Below are 23,372 nucleotides of genomic sequence, written 5' to 3'. Positions count from 1 at the left end.
AGACAGGTTGAACCAGCATATGGATGTCTTTTCTAGCAGATATAAATACTGAGGTTTATATCTCCTGGTCTGCACATCCCCATGGTATACATAAGTAATCGTTTCTGAATGTCCATAATATGGCACCACCCAGGCCTTGCCTCCAGCACACTTATTTCCGGACATTCACCTTTCTGCATCAATGAAAGATCAATGTTCACAGTGCACCATTTCTAAAATGGTACCTTCAACATAAATATGATATGAACATGGAAATGCCAGCATATCCACATCCATATTGCAAACAGAATTTCTAAAATAAGCACCCAATTCTTATGCAAATTTTCATGAAGTACAATAGCAAGGGAATACACTGTTTTATTGAAGCTTGCTAAACTGGTCTCAAAGTAGCTAGAAAATAATGAAGTTTATCATTTACAAGAAATAATGGTGTATACATACCAGAGGTTCCAATTTTACAGTCTGTTGCCGTTTTCTTGTTCTTTCTTGAGCTTTTGTGTTATATATGAAAGTTAGAGCTTGAGGATTCAACACTTTCTGTTGTGGTGCTGCTGAAATAAGTCTTTCTTTGAGTTTGCAAACATCAGCTCCTGATGACACTTCTTCACTACATAATGAACCATTTTTAGAAGCTGGAGACTGGTGTAAGTCAAATGAAATCTTTTTAGACATCCTTAACTGAAAAAAAGTCAAAATAAGCAAAAATAATTAAAAGAAGTATTATTATATGGATACATTTTCTTTTAGAATTAAAATTATCAATTCTATTTTTTAAATGGCTTTTAGATGTTGTATATATACTTTTTTGTAAATTCATCAGGGAAATATACAAAGCCTTGAGGTGCTACTACTGAGAAAGCACAGTTACTTATCATTACAGGTGTTATCCAGGGACAGCAGGCAGATACTCTCACATATGGGTGATGTCATCCACGGAGCCCCGATGCGGACAGCCTCACAAGCAGACTTGCTTGAAGAACTTTAGAAAATTCGCAACTGCCGCACCTCGCATGCGCGAGTGCCTTCCCGCCAGATGTAGGTCGCGTGTCTCCTCAGTTCAGATAGCTAGCTAAGAAGCTAATCAGGGGAGGTGGGTTGTGAGAATATCTGCCAGCTGTATCTGGATAACACCTGTTACAGTAAGTAACTGTGCATTATCCAATGACAAGCAGGCAGCATATTCTCACATATGGGTGACCTCCAAGCTAACTAGAATGGAATGGTGGGAGTGTTGGCAATTCAGGAGAATAAATTTGTAAAACTGCCTGGCCAAAGTGGCCATCCCGTCTGGAAAAAGAATCCAGACAATAATGAGAGGTGAATGTATGAACCGAGGACCAAGTGGCAGCTTTGCAGAATTCCTCAATAGGAGTAGATCTAAGGAAAGCTACAGATGCTGCCATGGCTCTAACTTTATGGGTTGTGACTCGACCCTCTAGATGCAGTCCAGCCTAAGCATAGCAGAAAGAGATGCAAGCAGCCAACCAGTTGGAGATTGTTCTCTTGGAAACTGGATGTTCCAACTTATTTGGATCGAAGGAGACAAAAAGTTGAGGAGTAGATCTGTGTAGCTTAGTCCTTTGTAAGTAGAAAGCCAAAGCATGCTTGCAGTCTAGAGTATGAAGAGCTGTTTCTCCAGGGTGAGAATGAGGCTTTGGAAAAAACACTGGAAGTACAATGGATTGACTGAAATGAAATTCTGAAACAACTTTAGGTAAGAATTTAGGAAGAGTACAGAGGATCACTTTGTCATGATGTAATATTGTGAAAGGTGGGTCTGCTACTAAACCTTGTAGTTCACTGACTCTGCGAGCAAACGTGAGAGCAATGAGAGAGATCACTTTCCAAGTGAGATATTTCAGATGAGTCAAAGATATTGGTTCAAATGGAGGCTTCATCAACTTATCAAAAACAACATTGAGATCCCAAACCACAGGGGGCGGTTTGAGAGGTGGCTTGACACTGAAAAGTCCTTTCATAAATCTGGATACCACAGGATGAGCAGAGAGGGGTTTTCTCTCCAGTGGCTGATGAAAAACAGCAATTGCACTGAGATGGACTCGAATGGATGTTGATTTGAGGCCTGATTGCGATAAATGACACAGGTAATCGAGAACTGAAGACAAGGAGGTAGACTGAGGCTCCTTGTGATGAAGAGTGCACCAAGAAGAAAACCTAGTCCATTTCTAGTTGTAGCATTACCTAGTAGTAGGCTTCCTGGAAGCCTGTAAAATGTCATTGACAAATTGAGAGAACTGTAGATTGGCAGTTGAAAGGTACCAAGCTATCAGGTGCAGAGACTGCAAGTTGGGATAAAGTAGAGAACCCTGACTCTGTGTAAGCAGAGATGGAAAAACTGGTAGAAGTAGTGGCTCCCTGCTGCTGGTTGAAGTAAAAGGGGGAACCAATGTTGTCTGGGCCACTGAGGAGCTATCAGAATCATGGTGGCATGTTCGTGTTTGAGTTTGACGAGTATCTTGAGAATTAGAGGAAATAGAGGAAATGTATACAGGAATTTGCTCGTCCATTCCAGAAGAAAAGCATCTTTCTCCAGGCGGTGAGGAGAGTAGATCTTGGAGCAAAACTGAGGCAGTTTGTTGTTGTGGGGAGACGCAAAGAGATCTATTTGCGGGGTTCCCCACTGAGAAAAAATTTGATGGATAGGCGATTGAGTGTCCATTCGTGAGGCTGTGGAAGGCGACTCAATTTGTTCACCAGAAAGTTTTTCTCTTCTTGAATGTAGACCACTTGCAGAAAGATGTTGTGAAGAATTACCCAATTCCAAACCTTCTGAGCTTCATTGTAAAGAGGGAGGGATCCTGTTCCTCCCTGCTTGTTGACATAGTACATAGCTACTTGATTGTCTGTATGAATGAGGACTATTTGATCGTGAAGAAGATGTTGAAAAGCTTTGAGAGCATTGAAGATCGCTCTGAGTTCCAACAGATTCATGTGGCTCCGACGATCTGTGCTGGACCAATGCCCTTGAGTACGGAGACCATCGAGATGAGCCCCCCCCCCCCCCCAGCTTAGGTCGAGGAATCTGTTGTCAGGACCTTTTGATTAGGGGGCATTTGAAATAGCAAACCTCTGGAGAGATTGGAAGAATGCATCCACCAGTGGAGAGACTGTCTCAACTTAGGAGTCACTGTAATGTTCTGAGAGAGTGGATCAGAAGCCTGCGCCCACTGAGATGCCAGGATCCACTGAGGAATTCTGAGGTGAAGTCTGGCAAAAGGAGTCACGTGAACTGTAGAGGCCATGTGACCTAGGAGAACCATCATGTATCTCGCTGAAAGTGACATGAGGGACGACACCTTGAGGCAAAGCTGTATGAGATTATCCAGACGCTGTTGAGGAAGGAATGCTCTGAGTATCCAGTATAGCTCCAATGAACTGTTGATTTTGAGAGGGTTGTAGCTGGGATTTTGGAAAGTTTATTTGAACCCCAAACTTTGGAGGAACCAAATAGTAAGTTGGGTCGCTACAATAACCCACTGAGATGCTGAATCTTTGATGAGCCAGTCATCCAAGTACAGGAAAACCTGGAGACCATGGCTGCGCAGAGCTGCTGCCATCACTACTAGGCACTTGGTGAAAACTCTGAGATATGATGCCAAGCTGAAAGGTAGCGCTTTGTACTGAAAATGATGCTGTCCCACCCGAAATCTGAGGAACTTGCGGAAGGCTGGATGAATGGGAATTTGAGTGTAAGCCTTTTTGAGATCCAGAGAGCATAACCAATCGTGACAGCATCCAAAATTTTTCTCTGACAAGAAATTTGTTGAGGTCTCTGAGATCCAAAATAGGTCGCAGACCCCCATCTTCTTTGGGACAAAGAAGTAACAGGAGTAAAACCTCATACTCTGCTGTTTCAGGGGAACTTCCTTGATGGCATGGAGATGAAGCAGAGCTTGAGCTTCCTGAAGAAGAAGGGTGATCTCTGATGGATTGGAAGGATACTCTCTTGGGGGGGGGAGGTCTGGTGGAACCTTAAGTGAAGAGAGTAGCCTTCCCTGATTATTGTGAGGACCCAGAGGTTGGATTTAATTAGTTCCCATCGATGATAAAAATGATGGAGACGACCTCTGATGGGAAGAGGAGAAGACAGAGGCAGAACGATTGAAGTTAAGCTCTGTGTGAGATGATCAAAAAAACTGAGTAGACTGAGTCTGAGTAGAGGAGGCTGAGGCTTACACTGCCTTTATTGTTGCAGCTGTTGTTTCTTAGGAGGCAGCCTTGAATAAGGTGCTGCCTTCTCAGGATAACGCCTCTGATAAGATGGAGGAGGTCTGTAACTTTTAGCAGTGGAAGGCTTCGGCTTCAGCGAACTATAGAGGTAAACAATTTCTCATGCTCAGACAAGCATTTTGTAGCGGCCTCAATCGAGTCATCAAACAGCTCATTCCCTTGACATGGGTTGATGGCCAGTTGATCCTGCAGATTTGGATCCATATCTATGGTGTGGAGCCAAGCTAGATGGCGTATCACCACTGAGAACGCAGTGACCCTGGAGGACATCTTAAAAGCATCATATGCAGCCTGAACAATATGCATGCGAAGTTGACCTAGAATTGAATGCATATGCTGGAATTCTGATAGGCGATGTTCTGGAAGATACTTGAAGAAAGTAGGCATAGCATTGAGATAGGATGTAAAGACAAAATTGTAGTTTAAAATCCTATTTGTCAACATAGAATTTTGATAAAGCCGACGGTCAAAATTGTCCATGGTCCTGCCCTCTCGGCCATGAGGGATGGTGGCATAAACTTTGGCAGGATTGGTTCTTTTTAAAGAAGACTCCATGAGAAGAGATTGATGGGATAGTTGAGACTTCTCAAATCCCTTACAATGGACCATCTTATATCGAGATTCCAGCTTTGCTGGAACAGCAAGAATGGAGTATGGTATATCTAGGTTCCTTTTAAAAGTTTGAGAAAGAATGCCATTCATGGGTAATTTTAGAGAATCCCTAGGAGGATTAGGCATACCCAGCTCTTCTAAATACTCCTTAGAGTATTTTGAATCAGGCTCCAAAGCAATGTTGAGATTATTTGAATAATTTAGTAAAGGACACTCGTTCAGCTTTACCTTGTTGAGGTAAAGCTGAACGAAAACCTCGCGAGGTACCTTTGGCAGCAGAGAAAGAAGGTGAAGCCTCTCTGGAGTATTGGTACCACAGGTCTGAATCCATAGGCAGAGATGAAGATGAAAACCTACTTCTAGAACGAGTGAGAGACAGAATGTTTTTGTTTTGAAAAACCAGCTGGTGACGAAAACCTCGCAGGAGAAGAACTCGACTGGCGAGAATGCTGAGGCTCCACAATAGATTTCCTGGATAAAGGAGTTGGAGGTCTCGAAGAGTCTCGATACCTCGATAAATGAGTTCTGTCTCGAGAAGAAGACCTGGGCCTCGATGAATGCCTCGACAAATGATGTGAACAGGAAGTATGTCTCGAGATGCCCTGCCCCCTCCCATAGGATTGAATGGTGGTGGCCCCGCCCATGCCACACCCCATGCCACACCATCGGAAATGCACTTTATGATGACATCACTGTAAATTGGGTGTGTTTGACCCCGAAAATACGCTTTCTGATGATATCAGCAGAAATGGGAGTGCCTGCCATACCGGAAGTGCACATTCTGATGATGTAGGCAGAAATATGGTAAATGAGGCGCTGCAAATGCGCTTTTCTGACCACATCAGCGGAAACAAGGTAAATGAAGCACCACAAATGCGCTTTTATGACCATGTCAGCGGAAACTTGGTAAATGAAGCACCGGAAATGTGCTTTTCTGATGAGATGGAAATGCATTTTCTGATGATATTAGCGGAAACAGATTTAGTTGAACCCCAGGAAATTATGTGGCCAGCAAAAAATTTAAAAAAAGTGTCTTAATTTTAACAGCCTTTTAGTTAAAAGACAGGTTTTAAGAGCTAATTGTTAGAACAGTGTGCAATGAGCTTAGAAAAGAAAAAAGACCTCTAAAGTTGCTTTTTTTTCTTTCCTGTTTTTTTTAACAGACCCTTCAGTAGGATATCTTAGTTAATGTTTGTGGAGAAAGGTAACACCCAGATTGTCATGGTGACAACTGATAAACTGGTTCATCATTAAGGTTCTTGTAGCCCCTCATAAAGCCAAGGCGGAGGGGGAGGTGTGTTTAAACCTGTCTAAACATGTCCCTGCCTACTGGTGTTGTCATAGTGATGTATGCATTAGCTCTTTAACAAATATCTGTTAACATCAGAAATAAAAGTTCTCACAGCTGTTAACAACAGAAATAAAGGTTCTCAAACCGTCAAACAAAATGACTGCCATGAAGGCTCGTATATTTCTTAAAGACCGTGATGTAGAAAAAGAGAGTTTACCTGATGACAGAAAAACTGTACGAATCAGACAAAGAAAATATGGACTCCTTTAACACACAGGTAACTGAAAAAAGGCCTACCAAGAGATCTCATAACTTTCTTAAAGACTGTAATGCAGAGAAAGAGGGTTACCCACCGGCTGAAAAACCAATTGACGCACGAATTGAGCATACGAACAAATTAACAGGTTCTGAAATACAAGAGTTTCCAGACGCCCAAAAGCTATATGATTCAGGCACAGAAAATGAAGATATGAACTACCAGAGGATAATACTTCGGATATCAAGTTTTATGAAGCAGCAGAAGCTGCTGAAGCGACATACATGTTAGAAAAGCCAGGATTTTCCACGGTAAGAGAGAGAGACACACTTTTCATTGCCAGGGGTTGGTGTTGAAGGGTTTATGAAGCTGGATGTGTTCGTGTGTTTTAAAAAGGAAAATTTATTTCTGTATGTGTTTTTTTGTAGGGAAGTGGCGGATCTTCACGATCACAGAAACCTGTGGACAAGGTGTACATACCTATGATAAATCTATCCTGTTTGTGTTTTTTCTGCTCATTTCAAAGAGAACCAGTGGTAATTGAACGTAAACTAAAATTAAGACCTGAAGATGCTTGTGATTATGGTTGGTGGACTGGCATAGGACTTTCCAAAACACCACCAGTTATAAAGATAGCTGTATACTGCATTATAAATAAATTTCTGCAAGGTGTGAAGGATGAAGACTGTGAAGCCTGTTTAATATGAGCTGGGGGCAAAAACACCATGATTGCTTGATGTGGAGGCAAAAGGATATACAACAGAAACTCAGGAAGACTTGTGACATCCTGTGCCTGGAACGTGTGGTAAATGCAGTGGCGTACTTAGGGTATGTGGCACCCGGGGCCCATCATTTTTTGACACACCCCCCACCCACCCTCCATGTAAAAAATATTTTTTGTAATAACCATGAAACGGTATAAATGGTCAGAATAGAAACAGGGAGTGAAAATATTCTTTTATTGAACCTCATATATGTAACCATTATTCCAAACATAACATAACATAAATTATGTCTGAATTGTCATGACATCAGAAGTACGTATGGAGTAGTTGCAGGTGATGCTTGGGACAGTTCTGATTGTGTTAGTTCGGTTTTATGTGTTTTTTGAATAGAAGGGTTTTTATTTCTTTTTTGAAGGTTTTGTAGTCTGTGGTTGAGGTCAATAGGTTGTAGAGTTGGGGGTCGAGTGTTAGGAGGTTGTCGAACAGTTTTTTTCTTTTGACGTTTTTGGTTGGAGGGTGTGTAAATGGTGTGCGAGTTCTCCTATGTCTGGTTGAGGTGGATTTAATTATTTAGCTGAAGAAATTAGTTACCCCCCCCCCATTCCACACACATTAATTCTCTTCCATTTTTGTTCCCATTATAAAAAACACTGATAAGTTCCCAGAAAAAAAATACATTAAAATAAGAAGTGAAACCAAAGGCCCCTACAGATGAGAACATAACATAAGAATAGCCTAACTGGGTCGGACCAATGGTCCATCATGCCCAGTAGCCCATTCTCATGGTAGCCAATCCAGGTCACTAGTACCTGGTCAAAACCCAAAGAGTAGCAACATTCCATGCTACCGATCCAGGGCAAGCAGACACTTCACTATGTCTTAATAACAGACTATGGACTTTTCCTCCAGGAATTTGTCCAAATCTTTCTTAAAACCAGCTAAGCTATCTGCTTTTACCATAACTTCTGGCCACTTCATTTTTAAGCTTAGATCTTTCCTTCCAAACAGAGACCTTGCTAGATGTCAAATACAACACAAGGGAACTTCACACGGACTTAGCTGTGCAGGAAATGTGAATCTCCTCATACACCCACTTATAGTGCAAAAATGTGCAAAGGTCTGTTTTTTTTCTTTCGATCACTAGATAGCCTAATGCCACACAAGCAGCACTGTTACAAAAGGTCAATGCTAAGGTTAACAAAGTTTCCTTCCTTGGACCACAAGGAGATACTGACAAACCACTGGAAGAGATCCCAAAATAACTACCTAGGCACAATATCCAAAGACCCACTCAGTGTGTGAACCAGTTGAGTGGAGTGGACTAACTGGGGAGTGGAAATGGGCCCGGAGTTTGCTCAGGAGAATTTCCTAGACCACCTCTTCCTCTCAACACATTGACACACTGCCACCACCACCACCACCACCACTAGGAACACCTCACTGGGTAGGCCAGCAATGCTTATAAACTTTATAAAACACATTATTATATTTTTTTTATAAAGCACATATTTTAACTGAACTCTCTAACATCCTCAGCCTTTCCATTCACAAAAATAGAAGGAAGAAAAGTTCCCATTTCCTGCTGTCTCATGTCCCCGGCCTATACAATGTTTTTCTTCTGCAGACCCTTCAAAAGTCTGACCAAATCCTCATTTCACTTGCATTATAAAGTACTCAGGATGCCATCTCTCCCCAATCCCAGGTCCTAAGGTCTGAGACAGTAGCGCAAACTGCCCGATTCAGGAAGAAAAATTTCGATTCAGCCTATTTAATTGGTTTCGATTCGATTTTTCTGCCCAGTTGGGTGATTTTTTTCAAAAATCCTGGTTGGTTTTATAGCTTTTTCACCCCCTTTGGCTTCTCCTAACCACACTGGCGCTGTGGTGTAAATAAAATAAAGAAACAAAAAGGACTTTTCCTCTCTCTGTTAAATCCTAGCTCACGTTTGCGATCTAACACCAGCTCTGGCAGGATACACATTTCAAATCTGACATATTGTAATCATAAAACAGAAAATAAAATTAATTTTTCTAACTTTTGTTGCCTGGTTATTTTTCAAATCTTGTTGGTCCCAGGCTCTGGTTGTCTTCTGATAACTTGCTTGCCAGGGTCTCCTTCTTTCTTCATGCTAACCATCCATCTGCCATCTCTGTCCTCCCTTTCCATTTCCCTTCCCTCCCCAGGAAGTCTGGTATCTTTCCTTTTTTTCATCTCCCTCCACAGATCCACCTTTTCTTAACTACCCTTTCATCCGGCATCTCTCCCTCCTTCCCCACCACCCCAGGGCCCACCATCTCTCCCTTTCTTTTCCCAATTACCCTCCCATCCAGTATCTCTACGCTCTACGAACGTGGAGATGATGCGGTATACAAACCTAAACCAAACCTCTATCCCTCCTCCAAACCATCCCTTGTGTCCAATTTCTCTCCCTTTCTGTTCCTTCCCTCCCTAAATCCCATGGTCCATCATCTCTCTCCCTCTCCTCTATTTTCAGACCCATTATTTCTTCCCCCCCAAAGTCTGGCATATGCACATCTCTTTGAACACCCCCTTCCCTCTTTGTACTTCTACACCAGGGTCCCCCCTAAAGGCCTGTCCCACCCCCTTGTAGGCCTGTCCCACCCCCTTGAAGGCCTGCACCCCCCTTGAAGGCCTGCACCCCCCCAAAGGCCTGCACCCCCTTGAAGGCCTGTCCCCCCCCTTGTAGGCCTGTCCCCCCTTAAAGGCCTGACTGCCTTTCCCCCCCTTGAAGGCCTGCCTGCCTGTCCCCCCCCGAAAGCCTGTCTCCCCCCATGAAGGCATGTCCCCCCCTTTAAGGCCTGCACCCCCCTTGAAGGTCTGCACCCCCCCGAAGGCTGCACCCCCCCAGAAAGCCTGCACCCCCCAGAAGGCCTGCACCCCCTTGAAGGCCTGCCCCCCTTGAAGGCCTGTCCCACCCCCCTGTCCTCCCCCTTAAAGGCCTGCCTGCCTGTCCCCCCCTTAAAGACCTGCCTGCCTGTCCCCCCTGAAAGCCTGTCTCCCCCCAGGAAGGCTTGTCCCCCCCCTTTAAGGCCTGCATCTCCCCCTGAAGGCTTGTCCCTCCCCTTGAAGGCCTGCACCCCCCGAAGGCCTGCACCTCCTTGAAGGCCTGTCCCCCCCTTGAAAGCCTGTCCCACCCCCTGTCCCCCCCTTAAAGGCCTGCCTGCCTGTCCCCCCTTGAAGGCCTGCCTGCCTGTCCCCCCCCTCAAAAGCCTGTCTCCCCCCATGAAGGCTTGTCCCCCCCTATAAGGCCTGCATCTCCCCCTGAAGGCTTGTCCCTCCCCTTGAAGGCCTGCACCCCCCCAAAGGCTGCACCCCCCCAGAAGGCCTGTCCCACCCCCTGTCCCCCCCCTTAAAGGCCTGTCCCCCAAAAAAAAAGCCTGTCTCCCCCCCATGAAGGCTTGTCCCCCCCCTTTAAGGCCTGCCTGCCCGCCCCACCCCGAAGGACCGCTCGCCCCCCCCCCAATCCAGACGTCCGGTTCTTCCCCTCTGGCCTGCCCGCACCATTTAGAGTAGAAGCAGCCTGCAGCAAGATCGCGATGTAAGCAATCTTGATCTGCTTGTGCTGTCCTCCGCCGCGGACCCGCCCCCTCCTCTGACGTCAGTGTTTGGATGGGTGAGAGCATGGGAATTGTTGGTTCGGTGTGGGTGCAGATGTGGGGGTTTTTGTTTTGGGTGGGCTCCTGGTGGGGGGTATCTGGAGTGGGTGGGGTGGGGGGCAGGGGGCCCTGTTTACATCATAGAGTGACTCCCTCTCTGCTCCACGTTGGTGGGACGGGGTGTGAGATAGTGGTTGGGCTTATGGGGGATTGGTTTGGGTGGGTGGGGGGAGTGGTTGGGTTGGGGTGGGTTGGGTTTGTGGGGGTGGAGGGTCCTCCTTCAGAATGTATATTCAGATTTTTCAGCACTTGTCTTACTCTTGTTTAGTTTTTCAGGCAATGCCACCTTTTTCTTCTTTCTTTTCTATTTTGTTCCTATCCTGATTTTCCGACCTGAGTACCCCCTTTAGGCTTACCTCTTGGAATGTCGGAGGCATTACGTCCCCGATTAAGCGGTCCAAAATACTAGCTGCTTTGCAGCGTTATTGCTCGATATTGCTTGCTTGCAGGAAACTCGTCTGACTGACGCTGAACATCTTAAGTTGAGACGTTCCTGGGTAGGAGAGGTATATTTTGCTTCCTCTCAGGGCTGCCATGGGGGCATAGCTGTGTTGGTTCATAAGTCTTCGCCTCTTGGAGAGCAGGTTCTTGATAAAGCTATTGATGGTAGACATCTGCTTTTACGCCTGACCTTGGGTGCTCGCTCCTATCTCTTATTTGTGGTCTATGGCCCTAACTTGGGGGAATTGGTCTTTATGCAACGGTTGCTTCACTTCTGCTCTCATTTTTCTGGGGATCCTCTTCTTATCTTGGGGGATTTTAATTTGGTGCTGAACCCTGACCTGGATAAGTCTGGAACCTCTATTGCTTCTTTGGGAGCTAAGGGTCGTCTCCTTGTTGACTTTTGTGATACTCTTTCTGTGGTAGACCCTTGGCGACTTCTTCATCCTGAAGTTCGTGACTATACTCATCTTTCTCGGGCCCATGGTACCTGGTCTCGGATAGACCATATTTTTCTGTCTTCGACTTTATTCTCTTCAGTCGTGTCGGCTGAGATTGGTCCCTGAATAATTTCTGATCATACCCCGATTTTGGGTTGATATTCATCTGGATGTCACGTATCTTCAGACATCCTCCTGGAGGTTTCCATTCTATCTGGCTCAGGACCCGGAATTTCAAACCTTTTTGTAGGCCCAATGGGAGGATTTACTCTACTAACAATTGCTCCACATATGGATGATCCTATTTTGTTTTTGGAGGCTGCTAAGATGGTGATTCAGGGCATATCATTTTCTTTTATGATTGCTCGTAACCAAACGTATCCACTGAGGTATCATTAACTTAGAACGGGCTTGCGAGTAGCTAAGCGGGCGTTTCATTCGACTCCCTCGAGGGAGACTCGACAAACGCTAATTGTCTACCCAAGAGGCTTTAAATTCGCTACTTCATTCCCGTTCTCACAAATGGGTGGCTTTCCACAAACATCGATGAGGAAATGGAAGCCAAGATGAAGCGAGAATGCAAAAGTGGCAACACGGTTATTATGGGAGACTTCAACTACCCCGGGATAGACTGGAGGCTTGGAAGCTCAAAATGCGCTAGGGAGACAAAATTCCTGGAAGCCACACAAGATTGCTTCATGGAGCAGCTTGTTAGAGAACCGACGAGAGGAAATGCCACTCTGGATCTAATCCTAAATGGGTTAAGAGGACCTGCAAAGGACGTTGAAGTAGTGGGGACGTTGGGAAACAGCGATCATAATATGATCAAGTTCAAGGTTGAGGTAGGAGTATCAAAAGGCAAGAGATCAATAGCGACAACCTTTAACTTCAAGAAAGGAAACTATGAAGCAATGAGGGAATTGGTAAGGAAGAAACTTAGGAACACTTCCAAAATATGGCTAATGGTAAATCATGCCTGGTCCTTCTTCAGGGACATGGTGAACGAGGTGCAAAATCTGTATATCCCCAGATTCAGGAAGGGGTGCAAAAAGAATCGAACAAAAGACCCGGCGTGGATAACCAAAATAGTGAAGGAAGCGATAGGCAATAAGAAAAATTCATTCAAAAATGGAAAAAGGACAAATCTGAGGGGAACTGGAAAGAGCACAAGAAGTATCAAAAAGAATGTCACCGGTGAGGTTCGGAAAGCTAGCCAGGGAAGCAAGAAATTTCAAACCGTTCTTCAGATATGTTAAAGGGAAGCAGCCAGCTAGAGAGGAAGTGGGACCGCTAGACGACGAAGACAGGAAGGGAGTGGTGAAGGAGGAGAAGGTAGTGGCAGAAAGGCTTAACATGTTCTTCTCGTCTGTATTTACTAATGAAAATACGTCCAACATGCCGGAACCTGAGCAATTCTTTAACGGAAGTCAAGCAGAAAAATTAACATTCATAGAAGTGAGCATTGAGGACATTCGCAGGCAGATAGAAAAACTAAAAACTGACAAATCTCCGGGTCCGGATGGCATACATCCAAGGGTTCTGAAGGAATTAAAGGAGGAGATAGCAGAACTACTGCAGCAAATTTGCAACTTATCCCTGAAAACAGGCGAGATCCCGGAGGATTGGAAGATAGCCAACGTTACGCCCATCTTTAAAAAGGGATCAAGAGGTGATCCGGGAAACTACAGGCCGGTGAGCCTGACTTCGGTTCCTGGAAAAATGGCAGAAGCACAGATAAAAGAAAGCATTGATCAACATTTTGAAAAACACGAACTTCTGATAGCCAGCCAGCATGGTTTCTGCAAGGGAAGATCGTGCCAAACAAACTTATTGCACTTCTTCGAAGGGATTAACAAACAGATGGACAAAGGAGACCCCATTGACATCATATATCTAGATTTCCAAAAAGCCTTTGACAAGGTGCCCCATGAACGTCTACTCCGGAAACTGAAGAACCATGGGGTGGATAGGAGGACGTACATAGATGGATCAGAAACTGGTTGGAGGGTAGAAAACAAAGGGTAGGAGTGAAGGGCCACTATTCCGACTGGAGGAGGGTCAAGAGTGGTGTACCACTCTTATAATCTGTTTTTAAATGTACATCGCTTAGAATGTTTTAAATAGGCGATTCATCAAAAATAAAGTGAACTTGAACTTACCGCAGGGCTCGGTGCTCGGGCCGCTACTATTTAATATCTTCATAAATGATCTAGAAACAGGGACGAAGTGCGAGATTATAAAATTTGCGGACGACACTAAACTATTTAATGGAGCTCGGACTACAGAGGAATGCGAAGAATTGCAAAGGAACTTGAACAAACTAGAAGATTGGGCGACGAGATGGCAGATGAAGTTCAACGTTGAGAAATGTAAGGTATTACATGTGGGGAGCAGAAACTCGAGGTACAACTATACAATGGGAGGGATATTATTGAATAAGAGTACCCAGGAAAGGGACTTGGGGGTATTGGTGGACATGACAATGAAGCCGACGGCACAGTGTGCAGCGGCCGCTAAGAGAGCGAATAGAATGCTTGGTATAATCAAAAAGGGTATTACAGCCAGAACGAAAGAGGTTATCCTGCCGTTGTATCGGGCAATGGTGCGCCCGCATTTGGAGTACTGCGTCCAATTTTGGTCGCCGTACCTTAAGAAGGATATGGCGTTAGTCGAGAGGGTTCAGAGGAGAGCGACGCGTCTGATAAAAGGTATGGAAAACCTGTCATATGCTGAGAGATTGGAGAAGCTGGGTGTCTTTTCCCTGGAGAAGAGGAGACTTAGAGGGGATATGATAGAGACTTATAAGATCATGAAGGGCATAGAGAGTAGAGAGGGACAGATTCTTCAAACTTTCAAATAATAAAAGAACAAGAGGGCACTCGGAAAAGTTGATAGGAGACAGATTCAAAACAAATACTAGGAAGTTCTTTTTTACCCAACGTGTGGTGGACACCTGGAATGCGCTTCCAGAGGACGTGATTGGGCAGAGTACGGTACTGGGGTTCAAGAAAAGATTAGACAAATTCCTACTGGAAAAGAGGATAGAGGGGTATAGATAGAAGATTACTGCACAGGTCCTGGACCTGCTGGGCCACCGCGTGAGCGGACTGCTGGGCATGATGGACCTCGGGTCTGACCCAGCAGAGGCATTTCTTATGTTCTTATGTTTTGGTAACAGGCCTGGGTGCCTTATGGCACGTTTGGTAAGGGCTGAGACTAGTAGGAAACCGATCTTGTCTCTTCGGACTCCGGGTGGGGGTGTGGTGACTAATACAGCTGATATCTCTGCAGTTCTTTTTGACATTTTTAGCCAGCTCTATGCTGCTCCCAATGATGTCTCTCCGGACTTACTGACAGATTATCTTCAGTCCTCGGAATTTCCTTGCCTGCCGGAGGATGATAATAATAATAATAATAATAATTTTATTTCTTATATAGCGCTATACCCTAAGTTCAAAGCAGTTTACAATGAGAGTCGTGTCGAGAGAGAGTGAAGAGTTTACAGCAGGAGACAGGTGTTTACAACAAGGTACATATGTTTAGAACAAGATTTAAGATACAAGCTTTGGGACCAGGAATCTGAGATACATTAGCTTTGGAACAGGATATCTAAGATACATTGGATTGAAACAGGGTAAATCTGAATGGGGCAGTTTGCAAGAAGAAGAAGAAGAAGAGATGTACTGTCCTCCCTCAATAGCCCATTTCGGGCGGCTCAATTAGAATCCGCAATTAAAGATCTCCGCTCTGATAGGGCCCCGGGTGGCTTTTCGGGAGACTTTTACCGTCTGCTTTCTCCCCATCTCTGCGGTCCTTTATTGGCCTACTTTAACGCTGCCATAACTCAGGGCTCCTTTCCGCGTTATACTAATGAGGCCCTTATCACTTTATTGTTGAAGCCTGGTAAGGAGGCTGATTCACTGGTCTCCTATCGTCCCATCTCCCTGATCAACGTGGATCTTAAGCTTTTTACTCGCATATTGGCCGACCGTCTCGCTCCCCATCTTCCTACGATTGTTCATGAGGATCAGGTCGGGTTTGTCCGGGGACATCAATCGGTTTGTAATGTACGAAAGGTTCTCTTTGCACTTGCTCACTGTCATTTTCACCAGATACCAGCTCTGATTGTCAGTTTAGATGCTTCAAAGGCATTTGATAGTGTCAATTGGTCTTTCTTTTTCGTACTCTGGAACAGGTTGAGTTGGAAGGATTTTATCTTAACGCAATACGCTCTCTCTACTCTAACCTGAGGGCTTCGCTTCTAGTCAATGGGATCCGTATGGACTCTTTCCCCATCCTTCGTGGTACCCGGCAGGGGTGCCCCCTTTCCCCTTTGCTATTCCTCCTTTCTTTAGAATCCTTGCTTTGTACTCTTCAGAGGTTTGTAGAGGTACAGGGTCTCCATGTTGATGGGGTGGAGTTTAAGACCCTGGCATTTGCGGATGACATGTTTTTGATTCTAACTAGGCTCGAAGATTCTTTACCAACGGCATTGGACCTCATTTCTGAATTTGGTTTTTATTCTGGTTTGTCTCTTAATTTGGATAAGTCCTTTGCCTTGCCGTTCCCCCAAGTTACGTGACAACTGGAGGGGTGTCTTTCCTCTTCGTTGGGCTGACTCCACTTTGAAATATTTGTGGGTTTTTATTCCTCAGGATTTATTTAGTTTGTATCGCTTGAACGTGGAACCCTTGTTTCAGGCCCTTCAGAATAAACTGCAGTTATGGGGATCTTTCCCCTTTTCACTTCTAGGTAGGGTGCATCTTTATAATATGCTCATTGTCCCCTGTTGGCTCTACGTCTTTCAGGTCCTTCCTCTTTACTTGACTTCTCGAGATGAACGTCGTCTCACACGTTTGGTTCAGAGTTTTCTTTGGGCTGGAAAGCGGCCTCACCTGCCTTACCTGCGGATTGGGTTTGTTGAACCTTCGCTACCTGACTATTGGATGTGGCATGCGCCACATTAAAGATCTTTTCAGGGGTACTTCAGCGTTCACTAATACTTCTTTGGAACTTTCCTGTTTTCGTTCTACTCACTTTAGTGCATATCTTCATTCTCTTCCTTCTCTTTTGCCTGAGCCTCTCTCTATGAAGGTGCTTCACCGTCCCTTGAGGAAGGTTTGGCGCTGGGTTTGTTAATTCCACGCTCTTTCTGCTTCTGTAACTCCCTTTCTGCCTATTCACTTTAATAGTTCCTTCCTAGCTGGGATTGATGGCTTGAGCTTTGCTCGGTGGGAAATAAGGGGCATTCATTATGTGTTTCAATTGGTTGATGATGATGGCAAACTGAAGCCTTTTGCACAGTTGCAGGACGAGTTTGATCTCCCACCCACTGATTATTTTGCTTACATGCAAATCCAACATTACATTTCTTCTTTACCCTCTCATTCTTTGCAAGCCTCGTGCCACGAGACGCTGTCTACTGCTTTTACCATTAGCTCCCAACTTCCTGTTCCCCTTAAATTTCATCATTGCCATTTGAAAGATGAGTCCCCCTTGTTTAATCATTCTAAATTGCGGGATGCTTGGGCCTGTGACCTTGCAGTAGCTTTGCCTGATGATGTGCTTTTGCAGGCTGTCCTTAGGCTGCCTGCCTTTCGAAAATATACCACCTTTTGGGAGCAATACTATAAGTTGGTCTTCTGTTTCTACATTTCTCCCAAGAGGGCTTATTTATCAAGATTGCATGATTTACCTTGTCTGTCTTCATTGCCAGGCCCCAGAAGCGGGGTTGGGACACATGTTTTGGACTTGCCCTAAGGTACAAGAATTTTGGAATGCTATTTTTGTATTTGTGGAGCGCATTTGGACAATTACCATTCAACGCTCCCCTTTGTTCTTGTTTGGAGATGTCCCTCACTACTTCCCTCGTACAAGGGGGGCTGCAGCTTTTCTTAAGTGGACTGTTCTCGTTGCCCTGAAATGTATTTTGCTGAAGTGGCTTGAGACTGATGCTCCGGATTACTCCTTTTGGCGCTGTCAGATGATTACTCTCCTGATGTGGGAACGGAGGGATGTGACGGACCTTTCTTCTCTCTCAGGTCGCATCCTTCAGCACACTTGGGAATCATTTTGGACAACCATGACTCCTCTGGCTCGCAGCCGTTTACTTAACTGTTGAATCTTGTTTCCTGTCCGACCTTGTTGCACTTGGTGTGCCTGTTTTCTTTTGTGTTTTTATTAGTCATGTTGTACCTGGAAGGAGGACCTAGAGGGGTGTTTTTTTGGGGGGTTGGTTTGGGGATGGGGTGGGGTTATTCGGGGGCATGATCTGTGGGGTCTAGGGTATGTAATTTTGAAAATGTTGAGCTTGTCTGCACTTTGTTTTGTTCTTCTATTTGGTACTTCTGCTTAGCTCAATAAAATATATTTGAATATACCGTATTTGCCGGCGTATAAGACGACTGGGCGTATAAGACGACCCCCCAACTTTTACAGTTAAAATATAGAGTTTGTTATATACTCGCCATATAAGACTACCCCTTCTTCCGCACACCTTCTGCACAACAAATAAAACTTAAAAGAACATCAGAATTTATTTCAACAATTTTAATTAATTCACTAAAGCTGAATAGAACAATAAACCCATGGGAGCTGCCATGCTATTTGTTTTCTAAACTGTTAACCAAACTGAAACTGTCAATGATAGAAAGAAGATAACACATAGAGGGAGAGAGCAAGTGCCGGGCAAGTCCCTAGCAAGTTTGCTGGCATGACAGTTTCTCTTTAAAAGCCTTCAAAAGCCTCCTGTTCGCCCCCGCAACTTCCTTAAGGGCTAGACTCCACACATGGCCGCATGTGCGAGAGACGTAGTAAAGAGAAAAGGGGTGGGGCCAGAGCGCCGCTGCTTTCCGCTGCGCAGGATGAAGGAGCTGGCACCCTTGTCACACTGATGTCCCGCCATGGCCCAGCTGATGTCCCGGCAGGTTTACTAGTACCGTAAGCACCGTAAAGAGGTATGGAAGGAGATGTTAGGGCATGTAAAGTAAGGGCATGTAAACTAGAGAGTTGCGCGGGGACAGAAATCCCACCCGTCCCCGCCAAAATCCCACCTGTCCCCACCCGTCCCCGTGAGGAAATCCCTCCGTCCCCACCCGTCCCCGCGAGGAATCCCCTCCGTCCCCATCCGTCCCCGCGAGAAATCCCCTCCGTCCCCACCCATCCCCGCGAGGAATCCCCTCCGTCACCATCCTTCCCTATAAACTTCAGAAATAGTTATTTTATTTAATTATGCTACTGATTGGGGATTTGGGAGAGTTTGGTTTCAGTTACAAAATGTTTTTGATGTCAGTATCTATGTGTTGACTTGCTGATTTAATAAACATTATTCCTATAATTATGCTACTGAATTAAAGGCTCTGGTAGAGACCCATTTACAAATAAGCAAAGAGACTTTATTAATTTGGAAATATTAATTGGGAAGAATACATACTTTGTAAATGGGTTTCTACCAGAACCTCTAATGTAAATATAAAATATAAATACTCAGCTGATGAGAACCCACAAACTGTCAGCTGAGGACTTCCTTTGCAGTTGGCCGGGGGTCCCTTTTGCCAAGCTTAGCAGGCAGCAGTAGCGTCCCTGAGTCACAGATGCTGGCACCTCAGTGGCTCATGGATGCTGCCAGCGACTGCTGCGTTTGGTGGAGGGGAGTTCTGGCCATCTCTAGAGGAGGTCCTCTGCTGGCAGTGCTTGGGGATCCCCACCAGTCACAGCAAGGGTCAACAAGTACTTCAACACTGTAGAAATAAAACCAGAAATGCATTTCCTTTTCTTTTGAACACAAAACAAAGACATCTGCCATATACATTTCCCAAAGCTAACATATTTTAGTCAATAAATTCCATTTTTTACCTTCGTTGTCTGGAGACTTATTTTTCCATAAAGTTGGTCCCAGTTTCTTTTTTCCGCTTTCCCATCTTCTCTAAATTCTTCTGTTGCTGTCCATTGATTTCCCCTACCATGGTCCAGCATTTATCTCTTTCTCATCTTTCATGCCTGCCCACCAGCCCCATGCCCAACATTTCTCCTTCTATCACCCCTCTCCAACACTATGCCACATCTCTCCCTCCATTCCCTTCACCACTGTCCAATATTCCTCCCTCTTGCATCCCTTTCAATCTGTCCCATTGTTCCCTTGCCACATTTCTCACTCTCATCTTTTTCTTCCCTATCACATTCTGTACCTTCCTCCCTACGACCAAAAATTCTCTTTCCCTATCACATTCTGTACCTTCCTCCCTACGACCAAAAATTCTCCTCTTTCTTCCATTTGCCATGTGTGTGCTGTGAGGGAGGTCTGGTGCCCCAGAGTAAGAGCAGGGGTGCCCACACTTTATGGGCTTGCGAGCTACTTTATAAAGACTAAGTCAAAATAATCTACCAACAATAAAATTAAAAAAAAACACAAAGCACAATGAAAGGCAGAGAAAATGTTAATTATTCATATTCCGGGTTTTTTCAAAGAGGTCACGGCAGATGACTCTATGCAATGTCACCTCGGTAACAAAATACAAAAATAGACAAATACACCCCCTCCCTTTTTACTAAACCACAATAGTAGGTTTTAGCACAGGGAGTTACGCTGAATGCCTCGCGCTGCTCTCAATGCTCATAGGCTTCCTGCGCTAAAAAACGATATTGCGGTTTAGTAAAAGGGAGCCATAGTGCAAAATATAGACAGCAGATATAAATTCTCAAAACAGACACATTTTGATCACTAAATTGAAAATAAAATCATTTTTCCTACCTTTGCTGTTTGGTGATTTCATGAGTCTCTGGTTGCACTTTCTTCTTCTGACTGTGCATCCAATCTTTCTTCCTTTCTTTCAGCCTCCTGTATGTTTCCTCTCCTCCAGACCTCATTCTCTCCCCCAACTTTTTCTTTCTGTCTCCCTGTTCCCCCTTCTTTCTGTCTCCCTGTCTGCCCCCTTTCTTTCTTTCTCCATGCCCTCCCCCAAGCCACTCGGTTTGCTGCCACCGCCATCGGGGAATAGCCCCCAAGCCACTGCTGTCCCAAGCTTTCCCTGCAGAAGCGACGCGCTGACCAGCATTCCACTCCCTGATGTCAATTCTGACGTAGGAGAGGAAGTTCCGGGCCAACAAGGCATTTCTCCTCATTCCATCCAGCCTGAGCCCCATCTCTCCTTGATCCAGCATTTCCCTTCTGTGTTTGTCAGAATTACCATTCCACCTATTTTCCAGCATCACCTATATCCCATGTGTCCATCTCACCTATATCCCTATCTCACCACTTTTTCAGAATCTTCATTTGTCTCTGTCCTTGTCTTTACCCCATGTTCACCATTTGCCCTTTCAATGTCTTTATCTCCCCCCCCCACTTTTTCAGCATTACTTCTATATCTCTATTTCACCTCCTCTTCATGTCCCCTCTGTATCTCTATCCTTATTCAGTAGGTCCTGCTTACTCTTTCTCTTCTTTGTGTCACTATCTCCATTTTCAGCTTTCCCCCCTTTTCCTTTGTTACTGCACCCGGTAGCCAGAATCTTTCCACCCTCCCTCCACTCCGGCCCAGCCCAGTATGAAATATTTCCTTTTGTTTCCCTCCCCTCTCTCTTTCTCTATCTCTTCTCCTCCCTCACCCACGAGTCCTGCATCTGGCCCTCTCCCTTCTACCTGCACCTGGCAACACCCCCCCTGCTCCGCGGCTCTCTTCAGCAACTCGTCAGCAGCGGTGATCAAGACAAGCTGCCGACATCGAGGCCTTCCCTCTACGAGTCCCGTCTTTGTGGAAAAAGGAAGTTGAAACAAGCGGGACTCGCAGAGGGTAAGCCCCGACGTCAGAAGCTTGTGTCGATCGCTGCTGCTGAGTTGCCGAAGAGAGCCGCGGAGCAGGGGGTGTGGCCGGAAGCAGGTAGAAGGGAGAGGGAGATAGGAAGGCTGTAGATCTCCGCTCTTTTCAGCTTAGACCACTGTCTTTCCACTTCTCTTATGTCCTCCCATCTGAACAGCTCTTTCTTCAGGTACTTTCCCATTTCATTAAAGTCCGTACGTTTGAAATCTAGGACTTTAAGTATCGTGCGGCCACTCTCCACTTTAGCTGTTATATCAAACCAAACCATTTGATGATCGCTACTTCCCAGGTGAGCACCCACTTGAACATTAGAGATACTCTCTCCATTTGTGAGGACCAGATCCAATATTTCTTTTTCCCTCATGGGTTCCATCACCATTTGTCTGAGCAGAGCCTCTTGAAAGGCATCCACAATCTCCCTACTTCTTTCAGATTCCGCAGATGGAACATTCCAGTCAGCATCCGGCAGGTTGAAATCTCCCAACAGCAGCACCTCCTCTTTCGTTCCAAACTTTTGGATATCCACAATCAGTTCTCCAGCCGTTTCTTGGTCTAATCATAATGTAAAAAGAATGTTTTGTAGATGCTGCTTTTTTAAAAACAAACAAACAAACATACGTACCAGAAAAATATACCGTATTTGCCGGCGTATAAAATGACTTTTCAGTACCTTAAAATCCTCCCCAAAGTCGGGGGTCGTCTTATACGCCGGGTACTGTTTACATTAGAGGTCTGCACGGGAACGGGGATCGCGGGGATCCCGCGGATCCCGCGGGTTCCCCCCCTGGCCCACAGGACTCCCACGGGGACGCCCCCTGGCCCACGGGACTCCCACGGGGATGCCCCCCTGACCCACGGGACTCCCACGGGGACGCCCCCTGGCCCACGGGACTCCCACGGGGATGAAAACAGCCTACCTAAATTCTGGCGATGCAGGCGTGCATCTTACAAGTCCGGCGTCGCAGCAGGAAATAGCCATGCTGAGCACTTGACACACTTTTAAAACCGGTAACAGGCCGGGACATAGGCCGAAAAAGCTCCGCCGCAAGGTTGAAGCCGCGGGGCCGCAGCCACGCGACCTGCCCAGTCGAACGATCGAACAAAATTTTTTTTTTTTTTTTTGGAAAACAACAAAACGCAACATGAGCCAACAGGAATGAGCACAAAGAACCCAAACCCGCGGGCACAGAAGGCACAAAAAAGGAACTTTGCGCAGAGAGTTAAAAGGCAAACTTCTCAGCTCCGCGGAAGAGAAAGAACTGAGGAGACACGCCCGGTGCATCGGGCAGGAAGGCACTCGCGCATGCGCGGTGTGGGCAACTCGAAACTTCTAAAAGTTTCTACAAGCAAGTATGCTTGTGAGATGTCCGCATCAGGGCTCCGTTGGATGACGTCACCCACTAGTGAGAATACCTGCCTGCTTGTCCTGGGATAAGAAAAGCATCTGCCTCGAGGCGATGAGGAGAGCTTATCCTGGAGCAGAACTAAGGCAGTTTGTAGTTGTAGGGAGCTGCAATGAGATCTATCTGAGGCGTTCCCCACTGTGAAAAAATGTGATGAAGAGGCGAGGAATGGAGAGTCCATTCGTGAGGTTGCAGAAGACTTAAGTTGTCATCTTCTGCTAAGCAATTTTTCGCCCCCTGGATGTAGACAGCTTTGAGGAAGGTGTTGTGGTAGATTGCCCAGTCCCAAACATTCAGAGCTTCTTGGCAAAGGGAAGAAGATCCCGTTCCTCCCTGTTTGTTGACATGGCAACTTGGTTGTCCGTCCGAATGAGGACTACTTGGTCGTGAAGGTGTTTAAAAACGTTGAGAGCCTTGAAAATCGCTCTGAGTTCCAACAGATTGATGTGACACTGACGATC

At 45.5% G+C, this 23,372-nt stretch overlaps 1 protein-coding gene across 1 annotated transcript in view; it reads right to left on the bottom strand.

Moving 5' to 3' along the window:
* LOC117347325 (dynein heavy chain 6, axonemal-like) overlaps positions 1-23,372 on the bottom strand; it is a 2,502,256-nt gene that overhangs the window by 2,453,796 nt on the left and 25,088 nt on the right. Inside the window, 1 exon segment of the mRNA XM_033918113.1 lies at positions 442-678. Within this exon segment, the coding sequence (XP_033774004.1) occupies positions 442-672 (231 nt within the window). The 5' untranslated portion in view covers positions 673-678.

Source organism: Geotrypetes seraphini, chromosome 1, assembly GCF_902459505.1.
Source record: "Geotrypetes seraphini chromosome 1, aGeoSer1.1, whole genome shotgun sequence".
Lineage (NCBI taxonomy): Eukaryota > Metazoa > Chordata > Amphibia > Gymnophiona > Dermophiidae > Geotrypetes > Geotrypetes seraphini.
This window is presented reverse-complemented; position numbering and strand designations above follow the sequence as displayed.